Consider the following 20631-nt stretch of genomic DNA (forward strand, 5'->3'; position numbering starts at 1 on the left):
TCTGTCTATCTCCTCCTTAAATTTACTCAATGCCCGCAGTCTGGGGTAGTGAATTCCACAGACTCATGACCCTTTGAGAGAAGTAATTTCTCCTCATCTCGGTTTTAAATCTACTGCCTCTTATCCTAAAACTATGACCTCTTGGTTCTAGATTGCCCCACCAGAGGAAACATCCTCTCTACATCTACTTTGTCAATCCCCTTAATTATCTTATATACCTCAATTAGATCTCCTCTCATTCTTCTAAACTCTAGAGAGTAAAGGTCTAAACTGCTCAATCTCTCTTCACAAGACAAACCCCTCATCTCTGGAATCAATGTAATGAACCTCCTCTGAACTGCCTCTAATGCAACTACATCCCTCCTCAAGTACAGGAACCAAAACTGTACGCAATACTCCAGGTGCGGTCTCACTAATGCCTTGTACAGTTGCAGCAACACTTCCCTACTTTTATACTCTATTCCCTTAGCAATAAATGCCAAAATTCAATTTGCCTTCCTTATTACCTGCTGCACCTGCATACTAGTTTTCTGCGATTCATGCACGAGGACACCCAGATCCCTCTGCACCAAAGCACTCTGATGTTTCTCTCCATTTAGATAATAATTTGCCTTTCTATTCTTCCAACCAAAATGGATAACTTCACACTTATCCATGTTAAACTCCATCTGCCAAATTTTGGCCCATTCACCTAACCTATCCATATCCATTTGTAAATTTCTTATTTCTTAATTGCAACTTACTATCCCACCTATTTTAGTGTCATCGGCAAATTTGGCTATAGTACATTCTATCCCTGCATCCAAGTTATTAATATAGATTGTAAATAGCTGGGGCCTGAGGACTGAACCCTATGGCACCCCCACATCTTGCCAACCAGAAAAGGACCCATTTATCCCAACTCTCTGTTTTCTGTTGGTTAGTCAATCCTCTATCCAAGCTAATAAATTGCCCCTAACCCAATGTGATCTTATCTTGTGTATTAACCTTTTGTGTGGCACCTTATCAAATGCCTTCTGGAAGTTCAGATATACTACATCTACAGGATTCCCATTATCCACTTTACTTGTTACATCTTAGAACTCTAGCAAATTAGTCAAACACGATTTACCCTTCATAAAACCATGCTGACTCTGATGGATTGCGTTTTGACTTTCTAAATATCCTGTTATTACTTCCTTAATAATGGATTCTAACAATTTCCCAATGACAGATGTTAAACTACTGGTCTATAGTTTCCTACTTTCTGCCTCCCTCCCTTTTTGAATAAGGGCGTTATATTAGCAGATTTCCAATCCACTGGAACCTTTCCCGCATCCAGGGAATTTTGGAATATTATAACCAATGGATCCACTATCTCTGCTGCCACTTCCTTTAAGACCCTAGGATGTAGGCCATCAGGCCCTGGGGACTTGTCTGCCTTCAATCCCAATAGTGATGATGATTTTTCTAAGTTCCTCCCTTTCTATAACCTCTGCATTACCTATTGCTATAAGGATGGTACTAATGTCCTCCACCGTTAAAACCGAGGCAAAATACTGATTTAATGTCTCCGCCATTTCTGTGTTCCTCACTATTAACTCCCCAGTCTCATCCTCCAAGGGACCAACATTCATTTTAGCTACTCTCTTCCCTTTTATGTACTTATAGAAACTTTTGCCATCTGTTTTTATATTTTACGCTAGTTTTCTTTCATAATTTACCTTTGCTCTTTTTATTACTTTTTTAGTAACCCTTTGTTGATCTTCAAGAGTTTCCTAATCTTCCAGCCTGCCACTAGACTTTGCAATATGGTATGCCTTAGTTTTGTCTTTATGTTATCCTTAACTTCCTTGCTGAGCCATGGATGTTTTTCCCCCTCTTACAATCTTGCTTCCTGTCTGGAATATATTTTAGTTGGGAGGGATTGAATATCTCCTTAAACATCTGTCACTCCTAATCAACTGTCCTCCCTTTTAATCTTCCTGCCCAGTCCACTAGGGCCAAGTCTGTCCTTTCTCTATCCTTTTCTTTCATTGGTCGGGGAAACCATCAGGAAGAGAAGCCATTGAGCATGATGTTCACAATTTTCCAGAAGTGACATGGACATCGCTGTTCTAATATCGGATCGCTATCCCAGCAATTTGCAGTACAAATACAGTGTGATGTCAATTGTGAGCATAATAGTCCAATTAATGCTGTTTTCTGCTAAACTTACAATTTTAGTAACATCTTACCCCATGCCTTTACCCTTTTCCATTACTGCAGAGATATGCAATGGTTGTGCCGATTCTAAGATCGCTGTAGCATATTCCAATGAGGTCTCCAATAAATTTTGGCATAAATTTATCACTGGAGGATTGGGGAATGTGGAATATTGTAATAGCTGAGCATTTTGTATACTGCCTCTCTGTTGGGGAGGTGCAAATAAAGTTCAATAATGGCTGCTTGCAGTAAGACCTCATGTTAGATTTATTCGAATACACAACAGAAAGTTAGTGGCGAGGACAGGATTGAATTTTTTTTCACATTCATTTGAGAAATTACTATCTGAAGAACATTGTGACAAATTTTTTGAAACTCCCAACGTTGATTTTGAGGAACTTTGGGCAACCTGAAAGATTGCTTCGTGTGTCTGCACAACGTGTTCAGGTTCAACTCAGTGAGTCAGCAAAGTACGTAATTTTAAAAAAATGGCACTGAAGACATATTTTTGGACAATGGGGGAATTCAATCCTAACAAAGAGTACTGGTGTAAAAGGCGTCCGGGAGACATGAAAGGCCACCCAGTGAAAGCTCGTGGCTTCTCAGTACACCGGGGCTCTGACAAACGGGCACAGGGTGCCAGATTGAGGGCTGCCCCTGCTTCCTCAACCATCTCCAGGACCCGAGACACCCCCCCCCCCTTCCCCCCACATGACCACCCTTGCCGCGCCAGGGCACTATCAATTACCCCGATGAGGCAACCCTAACTTACTTGTAGTCCTGGCTCCATGTCCTCGGCTGGGCTGCAGTCCCAGCAGTGGCCACCACTCCCGGTGGCGCTGCCAGGACTGCCGGCCCGCTGATTGGCCGCAGCTCAATGAGGCGGGACTTCCTCCCTCAAGCGGGTGGAAGTCTCGCCTCAGAACAATTAAAGCCTGGGGACCCGTCAAATGCGGGACAGATCCCCGGGCCGGGCAGAAGTGGGCTCGCCACTGACTTTTACATTGGTGGCCAGCTCCTGTCCGCCCAACATAAAATCCAGCCCCTCATGTTAGATTTACCTAGTGAATACACAACAAGGCAGACAACAATCTAATTTATGGCCTTCACTGCCAATATCACCACTGCAGAAAATTCCAGGCCATCATTTAAAAGGGAACTGGATAGACATTTGAAAATTAAAATTAAATGGGGGAAGTAGCATGTAAATGGTATTAGAGTTGATCACTGCAGTTGAAGGGCTGGCACTAATGCACTAAGGTTTCCAAGAGATAGCCATCAGCAAGGCACCCTTTTGTAAATGAATGCTATAATGTTTCAATACACAGTCACTTTATCCCTCAGTTTTTATTGAGACTTTAATGGGAGTGCTGTGAATTTCACATTCCATCTGACCAGGAGCAGCCAGTCCATTGTTCACACATAACCCACATTGTTGATGGTGCAATTGCACAGGTTTTCTTAAAGCTGGAATCAGGATTGGAGCTATCCATTTCCAAGTATTCTGGTCCCCAACATGTGCCAAGCTTAACTTCCTAATGCAAGGAGTGCAGCTTTTAAAGCTATTCCTGCTGATTGGAAAAGTACCATTTCATCACATGTCCAACATTGCTACGCTCTAGCTCCACACTGAATTCAGCAACATATATGAGGAAACTGGTTTGGAGTCAAGCACTACAAACTGCCATCGGTACTGTGGAATACCAATAGAAAAAAGTGAATAGGTGCTGTATCAGGTTTAATATTTTCACAGTTGGACACAAGGTAGTTTTCTGCAGCAAAAAAACAAGCATTACAATAAACAGGCATTGCTAGTTACAACTCATTGCACTTCCTAAACTGTATAAACTCATCAGAAAAAAATAAAAAGTGAAAAGTTCTCTGAAATAATAGGAAAGGACAGGAAGACTAGATTTGAGCTGACGTAGCCACGGATGGAAGAAAAGTAATGGATTCAGCTGGGTTTGTGTTCAGAAAGGTACAATTTCCTCTTTTTAACTACATTTTTCTCCTTCAGCTTTTCTAATCCCACCGGTGCTGCTATGTCTACATATTCTTCAACTTGGAGTCAGACTTTCTTCAGAATTGGCCACATTAATTTTAGATTTGCAAAGCAAGTGTTTGATTATATCTTTCTCTCTGAAGTGAGGCTTTATGCTTTGAGGTGTCCTACCTAGAAATTCTAGTTAGGTTGGAGGAAACTAGCTGCCTATGCTTGTCGACTCAAACATCAGTCAGTTCTCTAATCTGAATCCACAGTCATTTGAAAGGGACATTTTAACTGCTGCACATTCATAATTTATACTTAATTTTAAAAAGTGAAAGAATTATTCTGCTATTGAAGAAAGTGAATTAAGGCAAACATCACCATTCAAGCAATGAATATTTTAATATTAATTAACCGTGTTTAATTGCAATGGAATTCTACAGTATCTGGATTTTAAGTTTGTGACGCATGGGGGTGGTAGAGGTGGGCTGGAGGGTCCGAAAGCACGCAGGAAACCTAGAAGTAAGTGCAGCGCGCCTGTCAGTGGCTTTTTAACCCATTTAACCCTTCTAATATGCATTAACATATAATTTCCAGGTTTCCTAAGGATACCAAAGGATATTAAAGGATAAAGGATACTCCAAACATGCAAGTTGAAGCAGTTGGTGGTGGGAAGGAGAGAAAGAAGTCTTGCCATGGAAGGTAGAAGATCAAAGGCTACATAACGCTTCAGCAATGCCTCATTGAATGTGCTGCTAGGGGCTCTGAGGACCCACAGGGAGATACTCCGGGAGATACTAGGAAGAAGCTGGATGAGGACACCATAAAGACATGAGGTAGGAGGTGGTGCAAAAGTTTAGTAGCAGGAACATGGTGCCATGCTCCTGAATCTAAAGCAGGGTGTGGTTCAATGACCAAAGCAGGGTAGGAAAAGTGAAAGCATTGGCAGATTCACCTACATCCTGATGTGCATATCTCCCCAACCCCCTCACTCTGCTTTGTCATGCCTCCTTCAGCATGTCAGTCCTCAGACCAGCATATCTTGCAGGTACACCCATTCCTCTCTGTCGGTAGACTTCCTCACATCCCCATTCGTCCATCTACCACTGATGCTCACCCTCATCTTAATAGAATATCACAACTATTCCTTACAGCAACCCTCAACAAATGCTCTCTATCCATCCGTTTAACATATACCATTAGTCTCACTCATAGGTCACTTCCTTCCCTCCTTGCAGAAGAGAGCACAAAACATGAGGGAGAAGCAAAAAACTGGAGATGGCTCTCCAACCATCTCACAGCTAACAAGTACAGAGGAGCAGGCGCTGGACATCAGTGAAATTCAGTGTGCCTGACCACTGTTGATGGGGACCTCCCAGCCACCTGATGACGGAATTAAATATCAGACAGCCACATGGCAAACAACATTCACTCATGTTGACAACAAGTGCAATATGATCATGTATATAATGATCACTTAAACATTCTTACCTTGACAGTATTCATCCATATCTTTAACATCTTCACGAACCCGCAGGAGGTGGCTCAACTGGTTGGCGATGACAACGCCAACTCAGAAGTGGTCAATCACTCTGAGACTGCACCATCACAGGACTCATACAGACCATGCACCAGCTCAGATACTCGCACTTTGGCGGAACCAGTGAGGCAGATAGTTGAGTTTTCACCTATGACTCTCAATTGAGCAAGAGCAAATGGTGGAGTCAGGGACAGAAATGGTGAGTTCATGTCAGAGGGCACAAGACACTCCAAGCTCTGCTCAGCTAGATAAAATAAAGTACCTCAGGAGCTGTCAACGAACAGGATTCTTCTGGAGCAGCAGCAAAAAATGTGCGGCAGGCGTTCCAGCATGAATCAAGCATAGCCTTTTGTGATGATATCTTCACCAAAGGAAAGAGTAGCCACCTGCATACAGCTTCAAATGTGGTATCACATGAGTGCATGCAGGCCTTCGCCAATGGCTTACTCTCTATGAATATCACTAGCCTTGGTCTTTCACCACCCCACTGATCTGCAGCAAAGTGCTTTCCAGCTCATTGCTAGCAAGGAAGTGTGGTTGGACTGTGAGAGGGATGCTTGGGAAGGGGTCATGGAAGTGGGGTATCAGCTCAAAACATTTCCACTCTCACCCATTGCATCCCCTTAAGTCAGTACCCCGCATATTGCTTCATCTCCGATGACCAAGTCTGCCCCTGCACAGGTGTAGTTGGAGGAGCCTTTGGCGGGGCCTTCACGCACTCCAAATCCCAGAGGACATCGGTCACGAGCATCTCAACAGTCAGAGCAGTGATCTACGCAGCCAGCCTCGAGTTCTACAGCCACAGTGGTTGCGCCACGTAAACACGGAAGAGGAAGAGTAAAGATTTGTACTTGCACAAGGGTTTGCACATAGGTGTACTACACAACGTTAGAGTGTTAAGTTTATTTTATATGTGATCCACATTTTTTTTTTCCACCATGCTCTGGTCTTGGCCATTTATTTGCTGGCTGGCAAGTGACCTTTTCAGTTGTGATATGATGAATGGGAAGACGTAACTTGATGCCAAGCAATGGTGAGCTGTGAAAGGGAGGCTTGGTTGCTTGCAGGACTGCTTTGTATTAGTGGCATTGGGGGTGGCGGTGGGAGCACAAGTGGTTTTTGCATGTGGTTGTTCGATAGGTGGACTGATGGACCCTAAGTGAACCTCTCAATCATGAAGGCATCTCAGGCAGCAATATGCATTACTGGTGGTGCACTGGCAGCATCACCTTCTATATCATTCTCCTCAAAATGATCTGCCGAAGCTCTGTTCTCTTGTTCCTCCTGTAGGTCCAAACCTCGCTGCTGTGCAATGTTGTGCAGAATACAGCACACCATGACCATTCTGGAGACCCTGGCTGGTGCTTAGTGAACGGCACCTTCAGACCTGTCGAGGCATCTGAAGCATACCTTCAGCATTCTGATGGCTTGTTCAATGACACATCTGGGCATCATATGTCATTCAATGCATCAATCCTGGAGCTCATTCCTCTGGTTTCTGAGAGGTGTCATCAGCCATGTTTTAGGTGGCTATCCTTTGACTCCGAGCAACATCCCCTTTAGTCTGCTTCCAGCTACTAAGAGATCGGGGAAGGTGGACTGCCACAGGATGAAAGCATCATGGCACCTGCCTGGGAATCTTGCACACACCAGCAAGAAGTATCTTTTTGTGGTTGCAGATTGGCTGTACTTTGATGGAGGGGAAGCCCTAGCATATTCCTGGGTGATTGGCAGGCACCTAAATTGCCATATGAATACAGTCAAAGATGCCTGTGGGAAGCCAGCCAGAGCTACAAACCCAAGTGCCTGGCATCATCAGTGGCAAAGTGTACATAGTTTCCTGCCCTGGGAAACAAGCCATCAGTCAGCTCTCTCATGCATTTGTGGGTCATCAACTGCAAGATCTTTCAATGCCTTCAGCGGAGGAACAATCCAGCAGTAAAAAAAAGTTTAGGGCAGTGTTGAAGTTGACAGCCACCATTAAAGCATGGCCACCAGGTCCAGTTCGCAGCAGGTCTTGTTCCAGCAGCTGCAAACGTCTGCCACCAGCTATTGCAAGGCCCAGAGCCTTCTGAGACACTGGTGTTCCAACATGTTGAGGCAATCGATCCTCTGCCTTTAGATTCTGTGCATCGCCTATGGCTTCCTGTGAGCTGCACCTCTCTGCTGATCCCTTTTCTCCTATCGAGCTGCAGGGCTATGAGCAGCTGCTCCTGGTGCTGCTGTGAAGGTCCTGCTGAAGCTGGTGCTGCTGATGGTCATCTTGGTCTTCACCTGAGATCCAAAGTACACATTGTAAACAGTATCCTTGCTGATATGATAGATCAGAGCTCCAAAATACAGATTAGACCTCCAAACCTCCAAAGTGTAGGCACAAATACTGTGAACAAACCCTTTCACATGTGCAGGTAAGAAAGCAGCTGTGAGTACTGAGTATTTATCAGCATATTTCCCTGTCATGGCTTCAGGCCCCTAAGCTAATGCTGTCTTCTCACGTTGCCTTCACTGGCAAGTTTCAGAAAGGCCTGGAAACCCATGGAGCCTAAGTTAAACATAAAAACCCACGTCACTTTGCACTAATTGAGTGATTAACAGCCCACCTCTCCTGAGGTGGTTGCATGCACACAGCCTAACACTCTGGAATGAAATGCTGGTTGGAGCCAGCTTCCTGACGCGCTCACTTTTTTCCTGGATTTCGCCCACCTGTCCCCCTCAAATCTACACCCCAAGGCGACACCTTCACACCCTTTGAAATTCCCCCCATCATCTTTCAACCTCTAGAATGACTTTAACTCCAGATCAAACTGAAAAGATGAGACAATAACAATGACGCATTTATACTATGCCTTTTATGTAGAAAACCTAAAGCACTTCACAGAAGCATAATCAGATAAAAACTGACAATGAGCCAAAGGAGGAGATATTAGGAGGGGTGACTAAAAGCTTGGCCAAAAAGGTAGATTTTAAGAAATGTCTTAAAGGAGGAGTAGAAAGTAGAGAGGCTGAGAAGTTTGAGAAGGGAAGTTCAGAGCTTGGGACCTAGGCAGCTGAAGGCGATAGCCGCTGAGTGGGTCAAAGGGAGTGGGGGATGGATAAGAGGGCTGAGTTGGAGGAACACCGAGTTCTCAACGGGTTTAAGGGCAGAGAAGGTTAAAAAGCTAGGAAGAGGTGAGGGCATGTAGGGATTTCAACACTGAGGAAGGTATGCAGAAGAGGAAGGGCAGAGGATAGATCCTTGGAGGACTCCAGAAGTAATAGCATGGGGTCAGGAAGAGAAGCCATTGCTGGAGATGTTCCGCTATGATCGGAGGGTAAGAGTGGAACCAGACAAGGTCAGTCCTCTGAGCTGGATAATGGAAAAGAGGTATTGGGGGACTTTAGAGATGAAAGGGAGGTTGTAGATGGGGTGGTAGTTTGTAAAGACAGGGAGGTCAATGGTGAGATTTTAGAGGAGAGGTTGGTGACTATGGTTTTGAGAGGAAGGGGGACAGTACCTGAGGGCACAGAACCGTTAATGTCAACCAGCAAAGGGGCCAGGAACAGTGCAAATATCATTCTGAGAATAGGAGGTGGGTGTCATGAACAGGATGAAGTCGGAAAGGGCATAAGGAGAGATGTGGGAGAAAATAGAGAAAGATGCATTGACCTCAATCTTGCATTCTTTGAAGTGTTCTGATGGAGACTAGAGATGGGAGTTGTGTGTTGTTTGGTTCAGAGCAGGGCTGGACCATGAAATACTGGGGACCAGTGGACATGAGGTCAGAGATGTTCATGAAACCTGTCAGGATGCATCTTGCTATGCATTGTGGTGGTCGTGGATAAGGAGAAGCTGTGGAACAATTGGAAGATTGAATAGGTAAGTTTTGTGATTAGGTTTTTGTGATTTCCTTTTTCTAAACTGTTAAATTTTCCAATATATTTTTTGTGTTATTTTTAGGATTATATAATGAGTGGAATGTAATATAGTTGTGTCGATTTTTTGGTGGAATGCAGAAACAAACTTGAAAATGGGGTGTAAGTTGTTAATGTAATTGGTGAATAATGTAAGTAGAAAAAAAACTACCTGAAAAGGTGAAAAAGAGATTTAAACACAATGAAGAAGTGAATTGCAAGCTCAATATAAGATGACAAACATAACCTGCATGACAGAGGCAAGTTCATTATGAAGGTTTGCAATAAACATATAATGAGATATTGTCCACAGGAAAACACATTACTATTGTTATATACACAGTGGCCCTGAAAATCCACAATGGGCTGTATCCTGACATAGCTGATAAGCTACACTCACAGGGAGCCTCTATTACTGAATCTGGTGAACTTTCCAGGGTTGGGTGAGGTTCCTTCATTTTCCTTTGTCACTAGGGCTACATTGAGGACACCTGCTGACTGAAGAGGCCATAAAGTCCAGACAAAGATTGCCCTGTTGGAATGGATTTCAGATTCCGTTCCCCACCCAGAAACAATTTACAAATGCCCCCAGTAGCTCCCCATTGTAAATTTGAAAGCTTTTACTTTTTTTCTCAAATTGCTGCTCCTCTTCAGAATCCACCATCCAGGCCTGGGCCCCCAGGTGGGCTCCATTATCCTTGCAGACTGGCCGGAAGAGCTGAAGGCAAGTTGTGGGCAAGGAGTAGCATGAATGATTGTCCAACCTCAACAAGGAAGCCTTGAGAATGGCCAGCACCAGTATGTCCCTTTCCCTCCCACCAGCTCATTGGAAATGCCACCACATAGCACTAACCATATGCCAGTGACCATTCCCACTGGGTTATACATCACTCCCACTGGCTTCATGCCCGACATGGTGCTGGCAAATTTAAATAGAGTCCAGGAGATGAGATCCCTTGGCCTCATGCTGACCAGTCTGTGCGGGATGCCTGCCCACCCCACAACCCGTCTACACTGAACCTGCCCCAATTAAAATCAGGCCTCTTTTAAAATGTTTTGGTAAAGAGGATACATTTGTTCTGCAAACCTATGCATAGATCAGTGACCTTCTTACATTTTATTTTAAACAGATAATCCGATTTCCACAGTAACTCACTAACTTGAGCAGCCAAAAATAAATATGAATTCCATTGAAAATGATGGAAATTCCTGAAATGTATGAAGAAATCAGAGAAAAACTTATATTTCTTGAAAGCATCTCAATATTCATTAATGTTTAAAATGTTGCAGTAAAATTGTCAATGTTAAGTGTGTTTCATATTTTGTAATATCCTTTGAACTGTCAGATCATCATTGGTAAAACAGGCACACATGCACAACTCAATACCATTGCTGAGCTGTCCAAATCACTGGCTGCAAAGTATAGTCTACACCTGAATTGGAAATGAATGCAGCTCTAACACACTCAGCTTTGAGAATCTGACATAATGAGATGTGAATGGGAAGTCCTGAGCACAATAAATTTGTGCCATATGTGTACATTTCCTGTCTCAGTTCCATTCAGTGAACCTGTAGAGGCCCTTTGCTTCCGTGACCCCATGCTGTGATTCTGAAACATTTATGGTTGCCCCAGGCCTTTTGGCTTTGCAATGAGGTTGCATAAATAAATGGCTCTGACAGCAAACATCATAATAGTTGAAGTTAATGTGTGCTCACTGCAATTTTCCATATTGCAAATAAGGGAAACTAAATGGGTAAGTGATCTGCTAGGAATCAGAATGTGGGATTTCAAAAGTGGTGTGAAAGGTCCCAGAGATCATTCAAGATAGGAACAAAAACAGAAAATGTTGGAAACCCTCAGCAGGTCACTCAGCATCTGTGGAAAGAAACAGACAAGTTAATGTCTGTTAATTCATTATAAGCCCACCAACTCCCATGGCTACCTTGACTACACTTCCTCACATCCTATTTCCTGTAAGGACTCCATACCATTCTCCCAGTTTCTCTGTCTCCGATGCATCTGATCTGATGACGCCACCTTCCACAACAGCACTTCTGACATGTCTTCCTTTTGCCTCAACTGAGGATTCCCCCCACTTTCCCGCATTTCTGCCCTCACCCCTTCCCCTCCTGCTCAGAAGCACGACAGCGTTCCCCTTGTCCTCACTTTCCACCCCACCAGCCTTCACATCCAAAAAATCATCCTCCGCCATTTTCGACACCTCCAGCATGATGCCGCTACCAAACACATCTTCCCTTCCAGTCAGCATTCCGAAGCGATCGTTCCCTCCGCAATACCCTGGTCCATACCTCCAGCACCCCCAACACCTCATCCCTTTCCCACAGCACCTTCCCCTGCAATCGCAGGAGGTGTAATACCTGCCCTTTTACCTCCTCTCTTCTCGCCATCCAAGGCCCCAAACACTCCTTCCAGGTGACGCAGTGATTTACTTGTACTTACTTCAATTTAGTATTCTGTATTCGCTGCTCACAATGCGTTTGCCACTACATTGGGGAGACCAAACGCAGATTGGGTGAAAGCATGACCCCGAGCTTCCGGTTGCTTGCCATTTCAACACATCCTCCCACTCTCATGCCCACATTTCTGTCCTTGGCCTGCTGCAGCATTCCAGCGAACATCAACGCAAGCTTGAGGAGCAGCACCTGATCTTTCGATTAGGCACTCTGCTGCCTCGCGGACTCAACCTTGCGTTCAGCAATTTCAGAGCATGACTGACCATTTTTTATATTTTTCTATTTTCTTTATTGTTTTATTTTATTTTTTTAACCATGTGCCTGTTTTCTCATGTGGACAGAACTGCTCATTATTCTGCCATTAACACTCTCTCTGGACTAATGCTTTGTCTTTCACCACAAGCATTAACATGCTCTTTGGGCTGAATTTTGAAAAAAGACATACTGCACACACATGACTTGTGCGCTACTGAGCCGCCACGATATTTCGCACAGTAGCTCATTTACATGGAGGGGGCGGAACAATGGCCCCAATGACGCAGGCGCCAGCACCATTTTTAAAGAGTTTCAAGACCTTCGGTCCCATTAAAAGTTTTTAAGTGACAGAATGCTTAAAAAGGAAGATATCCATTTATTCACATTTTCAATTCCCTGTCCCACACCCACAATGAGTAATAAATATGTAAATGGCCCTCTCCCCAGAAAAAAGTTATTTTCAGGCTCCGAACTTTCACCCCTGAACTTAATTACCTTTGACCCTCAACCCCTTTCTACCATCCCCGCAACCGATAAGAACACTTTTCCCTGCTCCCCACCCCCCACCCTGAAAAGTTCCCTCCTCCCCTACCCCACCAGTGTTACATCTCGGATCTCCGAATGGAGATCCAAAGGTGCAAGAGTTCCGCCACTGGCCGGAATATCGGCGTGGGATGGCTGTCTGGGCAATGTAAGTGCTTTTGCATGTATTTAAATTTATTTAAGTATTTAAATGAAGGCTCCGCTGCCGAGCAGTGGGGGGGGGGCGCCCTGAGGCCTCGCCGCCGCCAGTAAAATGCAGCATAGTCTTCCTGGTGTCGAGGCCCAATGTGGGTCTTTCCCAGAAACATTTTCCGGGCCCCTCTGCCATGACCACTGACGTCAGAGGACTTATAAAATGCAGCCCTTGCCTTTGTCCCAGCACAGCTTTGTTACTTAATCTCTCCTGCCCTCTGCCCTATCATACACCTTCCCTTTTGTTCCCTTCCCCACTTACACCCACCAGCCCACTTCACTTGCTTAAAATCTAATTATTTTCTCACCTTTGCCAGTTCTGATGAAAGGTCACAGACCCGAAACATTAACTCTGCTTCTCTCTCCACAGATGCTGCCTGACCTGCTGAGTATTTCCAGCACTTTTTGTTTTTATTTCAGATTTCCAGCATCGGCAGTATTTTGCTTTTATTTTATTAGGCAAGTTAATGGGCTGAATTTTATTCGGGCACCGCGCTGCACGCGGCATCATTTAAACTCAGCAGGGTGCCCGCAGCGGCTGCCGAGGAGACCCGCGATATTTCACACGGGGCTCATTTAAATAATGGGGGTGGAGCGCCCGCCCCCAATGACGTGTGAGGACGGATGCTGCATTCCCGGCAACGGCACCCAGTGCCACTGCGCAGGCGCCGGTGCCATTTTAAAGGGCTTTCTGCTCTTACAAATAATTATGATTTTTAAAGGGAAAATATAATTGATTTTTTATTAAATATAAAATTAAGTGATGGAGGCTCTTCCCCAACCCCACAATGGTCATTTCATTGCCTTTCATTTCAAATACCCAAACATGCCCCCCAACCTCCAACTTTTTGCCCTTCAACCCCTTCCCACCATCCCCACATCTAATAAAAATTGACTTCCCCACACCTCCACCCCTCCTGCCCTGAAAATTTTATTCCTCACCCCTCCCCACCAGGTTCTTGCCTCGGAACTCCGTGCAGAGTTCCGAAGGCACCTGAAGGCCGAATAGAGGTCATAAAATTGGCGTGGGACGGCAGGTAAGTTATTTTGCATACATTTATTAGCAACCTGCATATGGAGAGGAAGGGCCCGCCTCCGGTAATATGCGGCCGGCCTGTCTCGACGTCGCGGGTCAAGGTGGACCTCTCCCCGCAGAATTTTACTGGGCTCCGCACCACGACCTGCGGTGTCGAAGGGCTGGTACAGTTCAGCCCAATGTGTCAGGTATAACAAGTCATCAGAACAGTTTAGATTAGATTAGAGATACAGCACTGAAACAGGCCCTTCGGCCCACCGAGTCTGTGCCGAACACCCATTTATACTAATCCTACACTAATCCCATATTCCCAACAAACATCCCCACCTGTCCCTATATTTCCCTACCACCTACCTATACTAGTGACAATTTATAATGGCCAATTTACCTATCAACCTGCAAGTCTTTTGGCTTGTGGGAGGAAACCGGAGCACCCGGAGAAAACCCACGCAGACACAGGGAGAACTTGCAAACTCCACACAGGCAGTACCCAGAATCGAACTCGGGTCCCTGGAGCTGTGAGGCTGCGGTGCTAACCACTGCGCCACTGTGCCGCCCTTCTGATGAGAGATTCTAGCTGAAACATTTACTTGTCTGCAGCTGCCGACTGACTAGCTGCATGTTGCCAACATTTTCTGTTTGTTTCAGATTGCAAGCATTTTCAAAGTTTTTGTTATTTTTTACATATTTAAGTTAAGGCCATAGGAGAACATCACCGTCAAAACAAAACATTACTGTCGCAGGAGGAATTAGTGAGCACCACCTCACTAGGTCACTAATGAAACAATTGGGTTAAAGAGAATGGGAGTGATTTTTCCTGACTCCTTTATGCACTAAAGAGTCTCCGAGGTGACCAAGATGGGGTCTTAAGCTGCAACGCCAGTTCACCTGTGTTTAGCACAAGATGCCATCTTGGTAAAGGAGTTGAAGCATGCAACAGGAATGTCCGCCTGGAGGACCATTAAGGGGCTAATTGCTAGTTAAATTGCCTGCTAGTGCTCATTCAAGAGAGTGCATAGCATTTTGGTGGCTAACGCTTGAACTAACATCCTTCCCAAACAGTGACCAGCTGAATAGTAGTAAACAAAGCATTGCTGAGGATTTAAAGCACTATTTAAAGGCCATTACCGTTCACTTGGTGCTGAAGATTTGAAGAGGACATTTGAAACACACTTGGGGACTTTCTGGGACAGTTTTGTCAAGACGCCACCAACAAACTATCAATATTTACTCCAGCAATTCTCTGAGGACGTCAACTAACAAGAAAAGTGTTGTTCTACGTACCTTACTGGATACCTTATAGGAGTCACCAGGAGAAAGGGAGTATTTGGTCATGGACTTGTGGCTAGGTGTCCCTCATGGTCTGCAGGAGGAATGAGAGGAGGACATGAGGCCAGGAAGAGCAGGAGAGAGGGAAAAGAGAGTGTGGTGGACTCCTTCCCCACTGTGTGTACAAGACATCCTGCCTCCTCCACCACGATTTCCACTGCCGTGTCTGAGAACATGTGTGGCCTCTCACTTGGTCCCTGATCCCCCCTGAAATGTGCAGTTGTGTTTCAGCCAGTGCACTCCACGCCTTCAGTGGAAGTGGGTGCATGGAGCTCACCTATGCTACTCCATGAAAATTGCTGCTAGACAGTGTTTGGGTGCTAAAGCTGCAGGTGTCTGATTTAACATCTCTTGGCAAGTTCAAATTATGGTAATCAGTAATTCAGCCCAAAATTTTGTGCTGATACCAGACTTTCAAAAAGGCTGTTCTTATTAGCACTGCACCCACTCAGCATCTGTTTTCACCCTTTGTTCAAAATAACCCCCATTGTCTTCCTAGCAACTTGGCAAGACTAACGTGCAGCAAGACATCAGAAATTGAATGAACTGGACCACAAAATTAAAGACCCATCGGTCAATCCTTTTCAGTTGCTCACACTATTGCTCAAGAATTCCACAGACAGTGATCCTGCTTGTTGTGCTGAAAGTTTAAGGCACAGAAAGAGGCCACTTGGCTTATCATGTCTGTGCCGGCTGAAAAATGATCCACCCATGTTAATCCCACCTTCCAGCATTTGTCCGTAGTCCTGAAGATTACGGCACTTGAGGTGCATTTCCAGACTCCTTTTGAATGAGTTGAGGGTTTCTGCAGTGAGTTCCAGACCCCCACCACCCTCTGGATGAAAAAGATTTTCCTCATCTCCCTTCTAATTTTTCTACCAATCACTTTAAATCTATGCCCCTCATCCCTGACCTCTCTGCTAAAGTGAATAGACCCTTCACCTCCACTCTATCCAGGCCCATCAAAACGTTATACATTTCAATCAAATCTCCCCTCAGCCTTCTCTTGTTCCAAGAAGGACAACCCCAGCCTCTCCAATCTTTCCTCATAGTTGCATGTTTCCAGTCTTGGCAACATCTTCGTAAATCTCCTCTGTACCCTCTCTAGTGCAATTAATCCTTTCTGCAATGAGGTGACCAGAACTGCACACAGTACTCCAGTTGTGGCCTAATCAATGAGTTATACAGTTCCAGCATAACCTCCCTGCTCTTGTATTCTATACCTCGGCTAATAAAGGAAAGAATTCCATATGCCTTCTTAACCACCTTATCGACCTGTTCTGCTACCTTCAGGAATCTGTGGACATTCACTCCAAGGTCCCTCACTTCATCTACACTTTTCAGTATTTTCCCATTAATCGGGTATTCCTTTGTCTTGTTTGACCTCCCCAAATGCATCACCTCACACTTCTCCGGGTTGAATTCCATTTGCCACTTTTCTGCCCATCTGACCAGACCATCAATATCTTCCTGCAGCTCACAGCCTGAGGTCACACCACTTGTGCCCTTCAACACCAAATACCCTTTCTCCCCGTGGAGTTAGCAGAGTCAGTGAACAGGCGTTTTATTTCAATGGCTGCAGTGAAAAAATGTCAAGCTACTAAAATAGAATACAAAACAAGAAAGATAATGTTACTGTTCAAAGCACTGGTTATATCTCAAATACTTTAGAATTGGTCACAAAACTATAGGAAGGATATCATTGCACTCAAGGTGAAAAAGCGATGAGAACTGAGATGATTCTATGTATCAAGATCTCAGTTTTGATGAAAGATTAAGGGATCAGTTTTTATTTTGGTCAGCTTTATGTCTGATACATGTGGAAAGACACCATAGGTGTTAAACATTTCCCAAACTACTGTTAATTTCACATAGCTAGAGTAGTAGCTGTCATTCCAAGCATGAGTTGCTTCATCAATTATGTGAAGTATCTGCATACTTCAAGAATCCTCTTCATCAACCTCAAAGTGCAAACAAGGCCATGGTTTCCCAAAGCCACTGTCACTTCCTCCCTTCTCACTTAGAACAGATTTAGGAATTTCGTGCATTATCTAAGGCTACTATCCTACTACTAGGCAATACAGTGTGGAGTCAACTTCCTCCCATCAAACTGAATTATTAAAGCCTTCTTTCTGTGTTACTCACCCCACCTGCTCTTCCAACCTCCACACAGATGGGCTCTTTCTTCCAGTGATCTTTTTTGGGAAAAATGTTTCAGATAGTTCACTCAAATCCCAAGTCATAACATTCATACGTCATACCCTCATACTTCAATAGATGATTCATCTGCAATCCAGACCACGGCTGATTTCTCAGAACAGAATTAACCGAGGTACATAATGTAATTAAGGAGCCATTAGCAGAAGATGAGAAAGGAGTAGTCAACACTGACACCAAGAAAATTCTTTCAATGGGCATAACAAAATTAAGACACGAGAAAGCTTACAGGACACCATCTGACTCAGAGACTTCAACAGCCCTCCCATGTAAAATAAAATAAGTTGTGTTTAATGTATTACACCTATAAACATGTAGGGAGACATTAATCACTTCAGTCAGAGGTTGCCTTCTCAACCCCAGAAATGAAAGCCTCAGAATACTGAAAATGTTTGTCACTGCCAAAACTCTCTTTAAATAATTATATAGTAAGTCCTCTGAACATGTTAACTGAAAAGTTTGTCAAAAGGCTGCATCTTCATGAATCTGGTAACTACACCACTGGCAAATTAGATCTTAACTAGCAGAATAGGGACACAGCTAAACACAGGAAAGCAAACAAGTCGGAGGGAATACAGAGGAAGTAAGTTTCAAGGGCGTAAGACTAGGTTGGATGGCCTCTACTTTAATGCCAGGAGCATTACAGGTAAAACGGATGAGTTAAGGGGAAGGATTGACACGTGGAATTGTGATATAGTAGCCATCACGGAGACATGGTTGAGGAAGGGGCAGGATTGGCAGCTCAATATCCCGGGATATAGAATCTTCAGGCAAGACAGAGGAGGGGGTAAAAGAGGAGGGGGCATTGCAATATTAGTTAAGGAGTCAGTTACTGCAATAAGGAGAGATGATATCTTGGAGGGGGCATCAAATGAAGCTTTATGGGTAGAGTTTAGGAATAAAAAAGAGACAGCCACATTGCTAGGTGTTTATTATAGACCCCAGATAGTCAGCGGGAAATTGAGGAGCAAATATGTGCGCAATTTGTAGAGGTGTGTAAAAATAATAATAGGGTAATTATATTAGGTGATTTCAACTTTCCCAACATTAATTGGGATAGTCATCGTGTTAAGGGCTTAAATGGAGTGGAGTTCTTAAAATGTATACAGGAGAACTTTTTAGCTCAATATGTAGAGGATCCAACAAGGGAGGGTGCAGAGCTAGACCTAATTCTGGGGAATGAAGCCGGACAGGTGGTTCATATGTTGGTGGGGGAGCACTTTGGTGATAGCGACCACAACATGGTACAATTTAAGCTTGTTATGGAGAAAGAAATAGACAAGTTGCAAAAAAAGGTTTTGGATTGGGGGAGAGCAAATTTTAGTAAAATAAGGCAGGATCTGGCCAAGGTAGACTGGAAAGAGTTATTTTTTTGACATTCTACAGAACAGCAGTGGGGGGCATTCAAAAAGGGAATGGGGAGGGTACAGGCCCAACATGTTCCCTCTAGGGTAATAGGTAGGAGCAACAAGCCCAGAGAACCATGGATGACCAGAAACATTCAGGGTATGATGAGAAGGAAAAGAGCGGCTTTTAGCAAATACAAGGAGAGCAAATCAATGGAAGCATTAGTGGAGTACAGAAAGTGCAGGATGGAGCTTAAGAAAGCAAATAGGAGAGCAAAGAGGGGATATGAGAAAGCTCTGGTTGGTAAAAGTAGGGAAAATAAGTATATCAATGGGAAGAGGATAACCAGGGAAAGAGTAGGACCCATTAGGGACCAAGGGGGAAATCTGTGGGTGGAGCCAGAGGACATTGGTAGGGTGTTGAATGAAAACTTCACATCTGTCTTCACCCAAGAGAATGAGGATGTAGATATGGAACTCAGAGAGAGAGACTGTGAGGTTCTTGAGCAAATTGTCATAGGGAGTGACAAGGTATTGGAGGTTTTGGCAGACTTAAAAGTGGACAAACCTCCAGGTCCAGACGATTTGTGTCCCAGGATGCTGTGGGAGGCGAGGGTGGAGTTTGCAGGGGCTCTGACCCAAATTTTTAATTCCTCTCTGGCCACAGGGGAGGTGCCAGAGTGGTCCCACTATTTAAGAAAGGTTGTAGAGATAAGCCAGGGAACTACAAACCAATGAGTCTCACTTCAGTGGTAGGGAAACTATTGGAGAAAATTCTGAAGGAGAGAATCTATCTCCACTTGGAGAGGTAAAATTTGATTAGGAATAGTCAGCATGGCTTTGTCAGAGGGAGGTCATGCCTAACAAATTTGATTGAATTTTTTGAGCATGTGACCAGGTGTGTAGATGAGGGTAGTGCAGTTGATGTAGTTTACATGGATTTCAGCAAAGCCTTTGGCAAGGTCCCACATGGGAGACTTATCAAGAAAGCAAATGCACATGGGATACAGGGTAACTTGATAAGGTGGATTCAAAATTGGCTTAGCTGTAGGAGACAGAGAGTGATGACAGACGGTTGTTGTAGTGACTGGAAGCCAGTGTCCAGTGGCGTACCACAGGGATCTGTGCTGGGTCCCCTATTGTTTGTCATTTATATAAACGACATAGATGACTATGTGGGGGGTAGGATCAGTAAGTTCGCGGATGACACAAAGATTGGCCGAGTGGTTAACAGTGAGGTGGAGTGTCTTAGGTTACAGGAAGATATAGACGGGATGGTCAAATGGGCAGAAAAGTGGCAGATGGAATTTAACGCTGAAAAGTGTGAGGTGATACACTTTGGAAGGAGTAATGTGACATGGAATTATTCAATGAATGGCCTGACACTGGGAAGTTCCGAGGAACAAAAGGACCTTGGCGTGTTTGTCCATAGATCTCTGAAGGCAGAAGGGCAGGTTAATAGGGTGGTGCAAAAGGCATATGGGACACTTGCCTTTATCAATCAAGGCATAGATTACAAAAGCAGGGAGGTCATGTTGGAGTTGTATAGAACTTTGGTAAGGCCACAGCTGGAGTATCGTGTGCAATTCTGATCGCCACATTATAGGAAGGATGTGATTGCATTGGAGGGGGTGCA

The 20631-nt window shown here is 44.4% G+C and overlaps 1 protein-coding gene across 11 annotated transcripts in view; it reads right to left on the reverse strand.

Annotated features, from left to right (window-relative positions):
- Window positions 1-20631, reverse strand: part of LOC137360749 (fibrocystin-like) — a 604145-nt gene that overhangs the window by 97668 nt on the left and 485846 nt on the right. The window contains exon 60 of one of the 11 annotated variants that reach the window (XM_068026024.1): window positions 15388-15466. The exons of the other annotated variants lie outside the window; for them this stretch is intronic. Within the exon in view, the coding sequence (XP_067882125.1) occupies window positions 15435-15466 (32 nt within the window). The 3' untranslated portion in view covers window positions 15388-15434. The remainder of the gene's footprint in view (window positions 1-15387; window positions 15467-20631) is intronic. 11 annotated transcript variants of the gene reach the window in all.

Source organism: Heterodontus francisci, chromosome 3 (assembly GCF_036365525.1).
Source record: "Heterodontus francisci isolate sHetFra1 chromosome 3, sHetFra1.hap1, whole genome shotgun sequence".
Classification (NCBI taxonomy): domain Eukaryota; kingdom Metazoa; phylum Chordata; class Chondrichthyes; order Heterodontiformes; family Heterodontidae; genus Heterodontus; species Heterodontus francisci.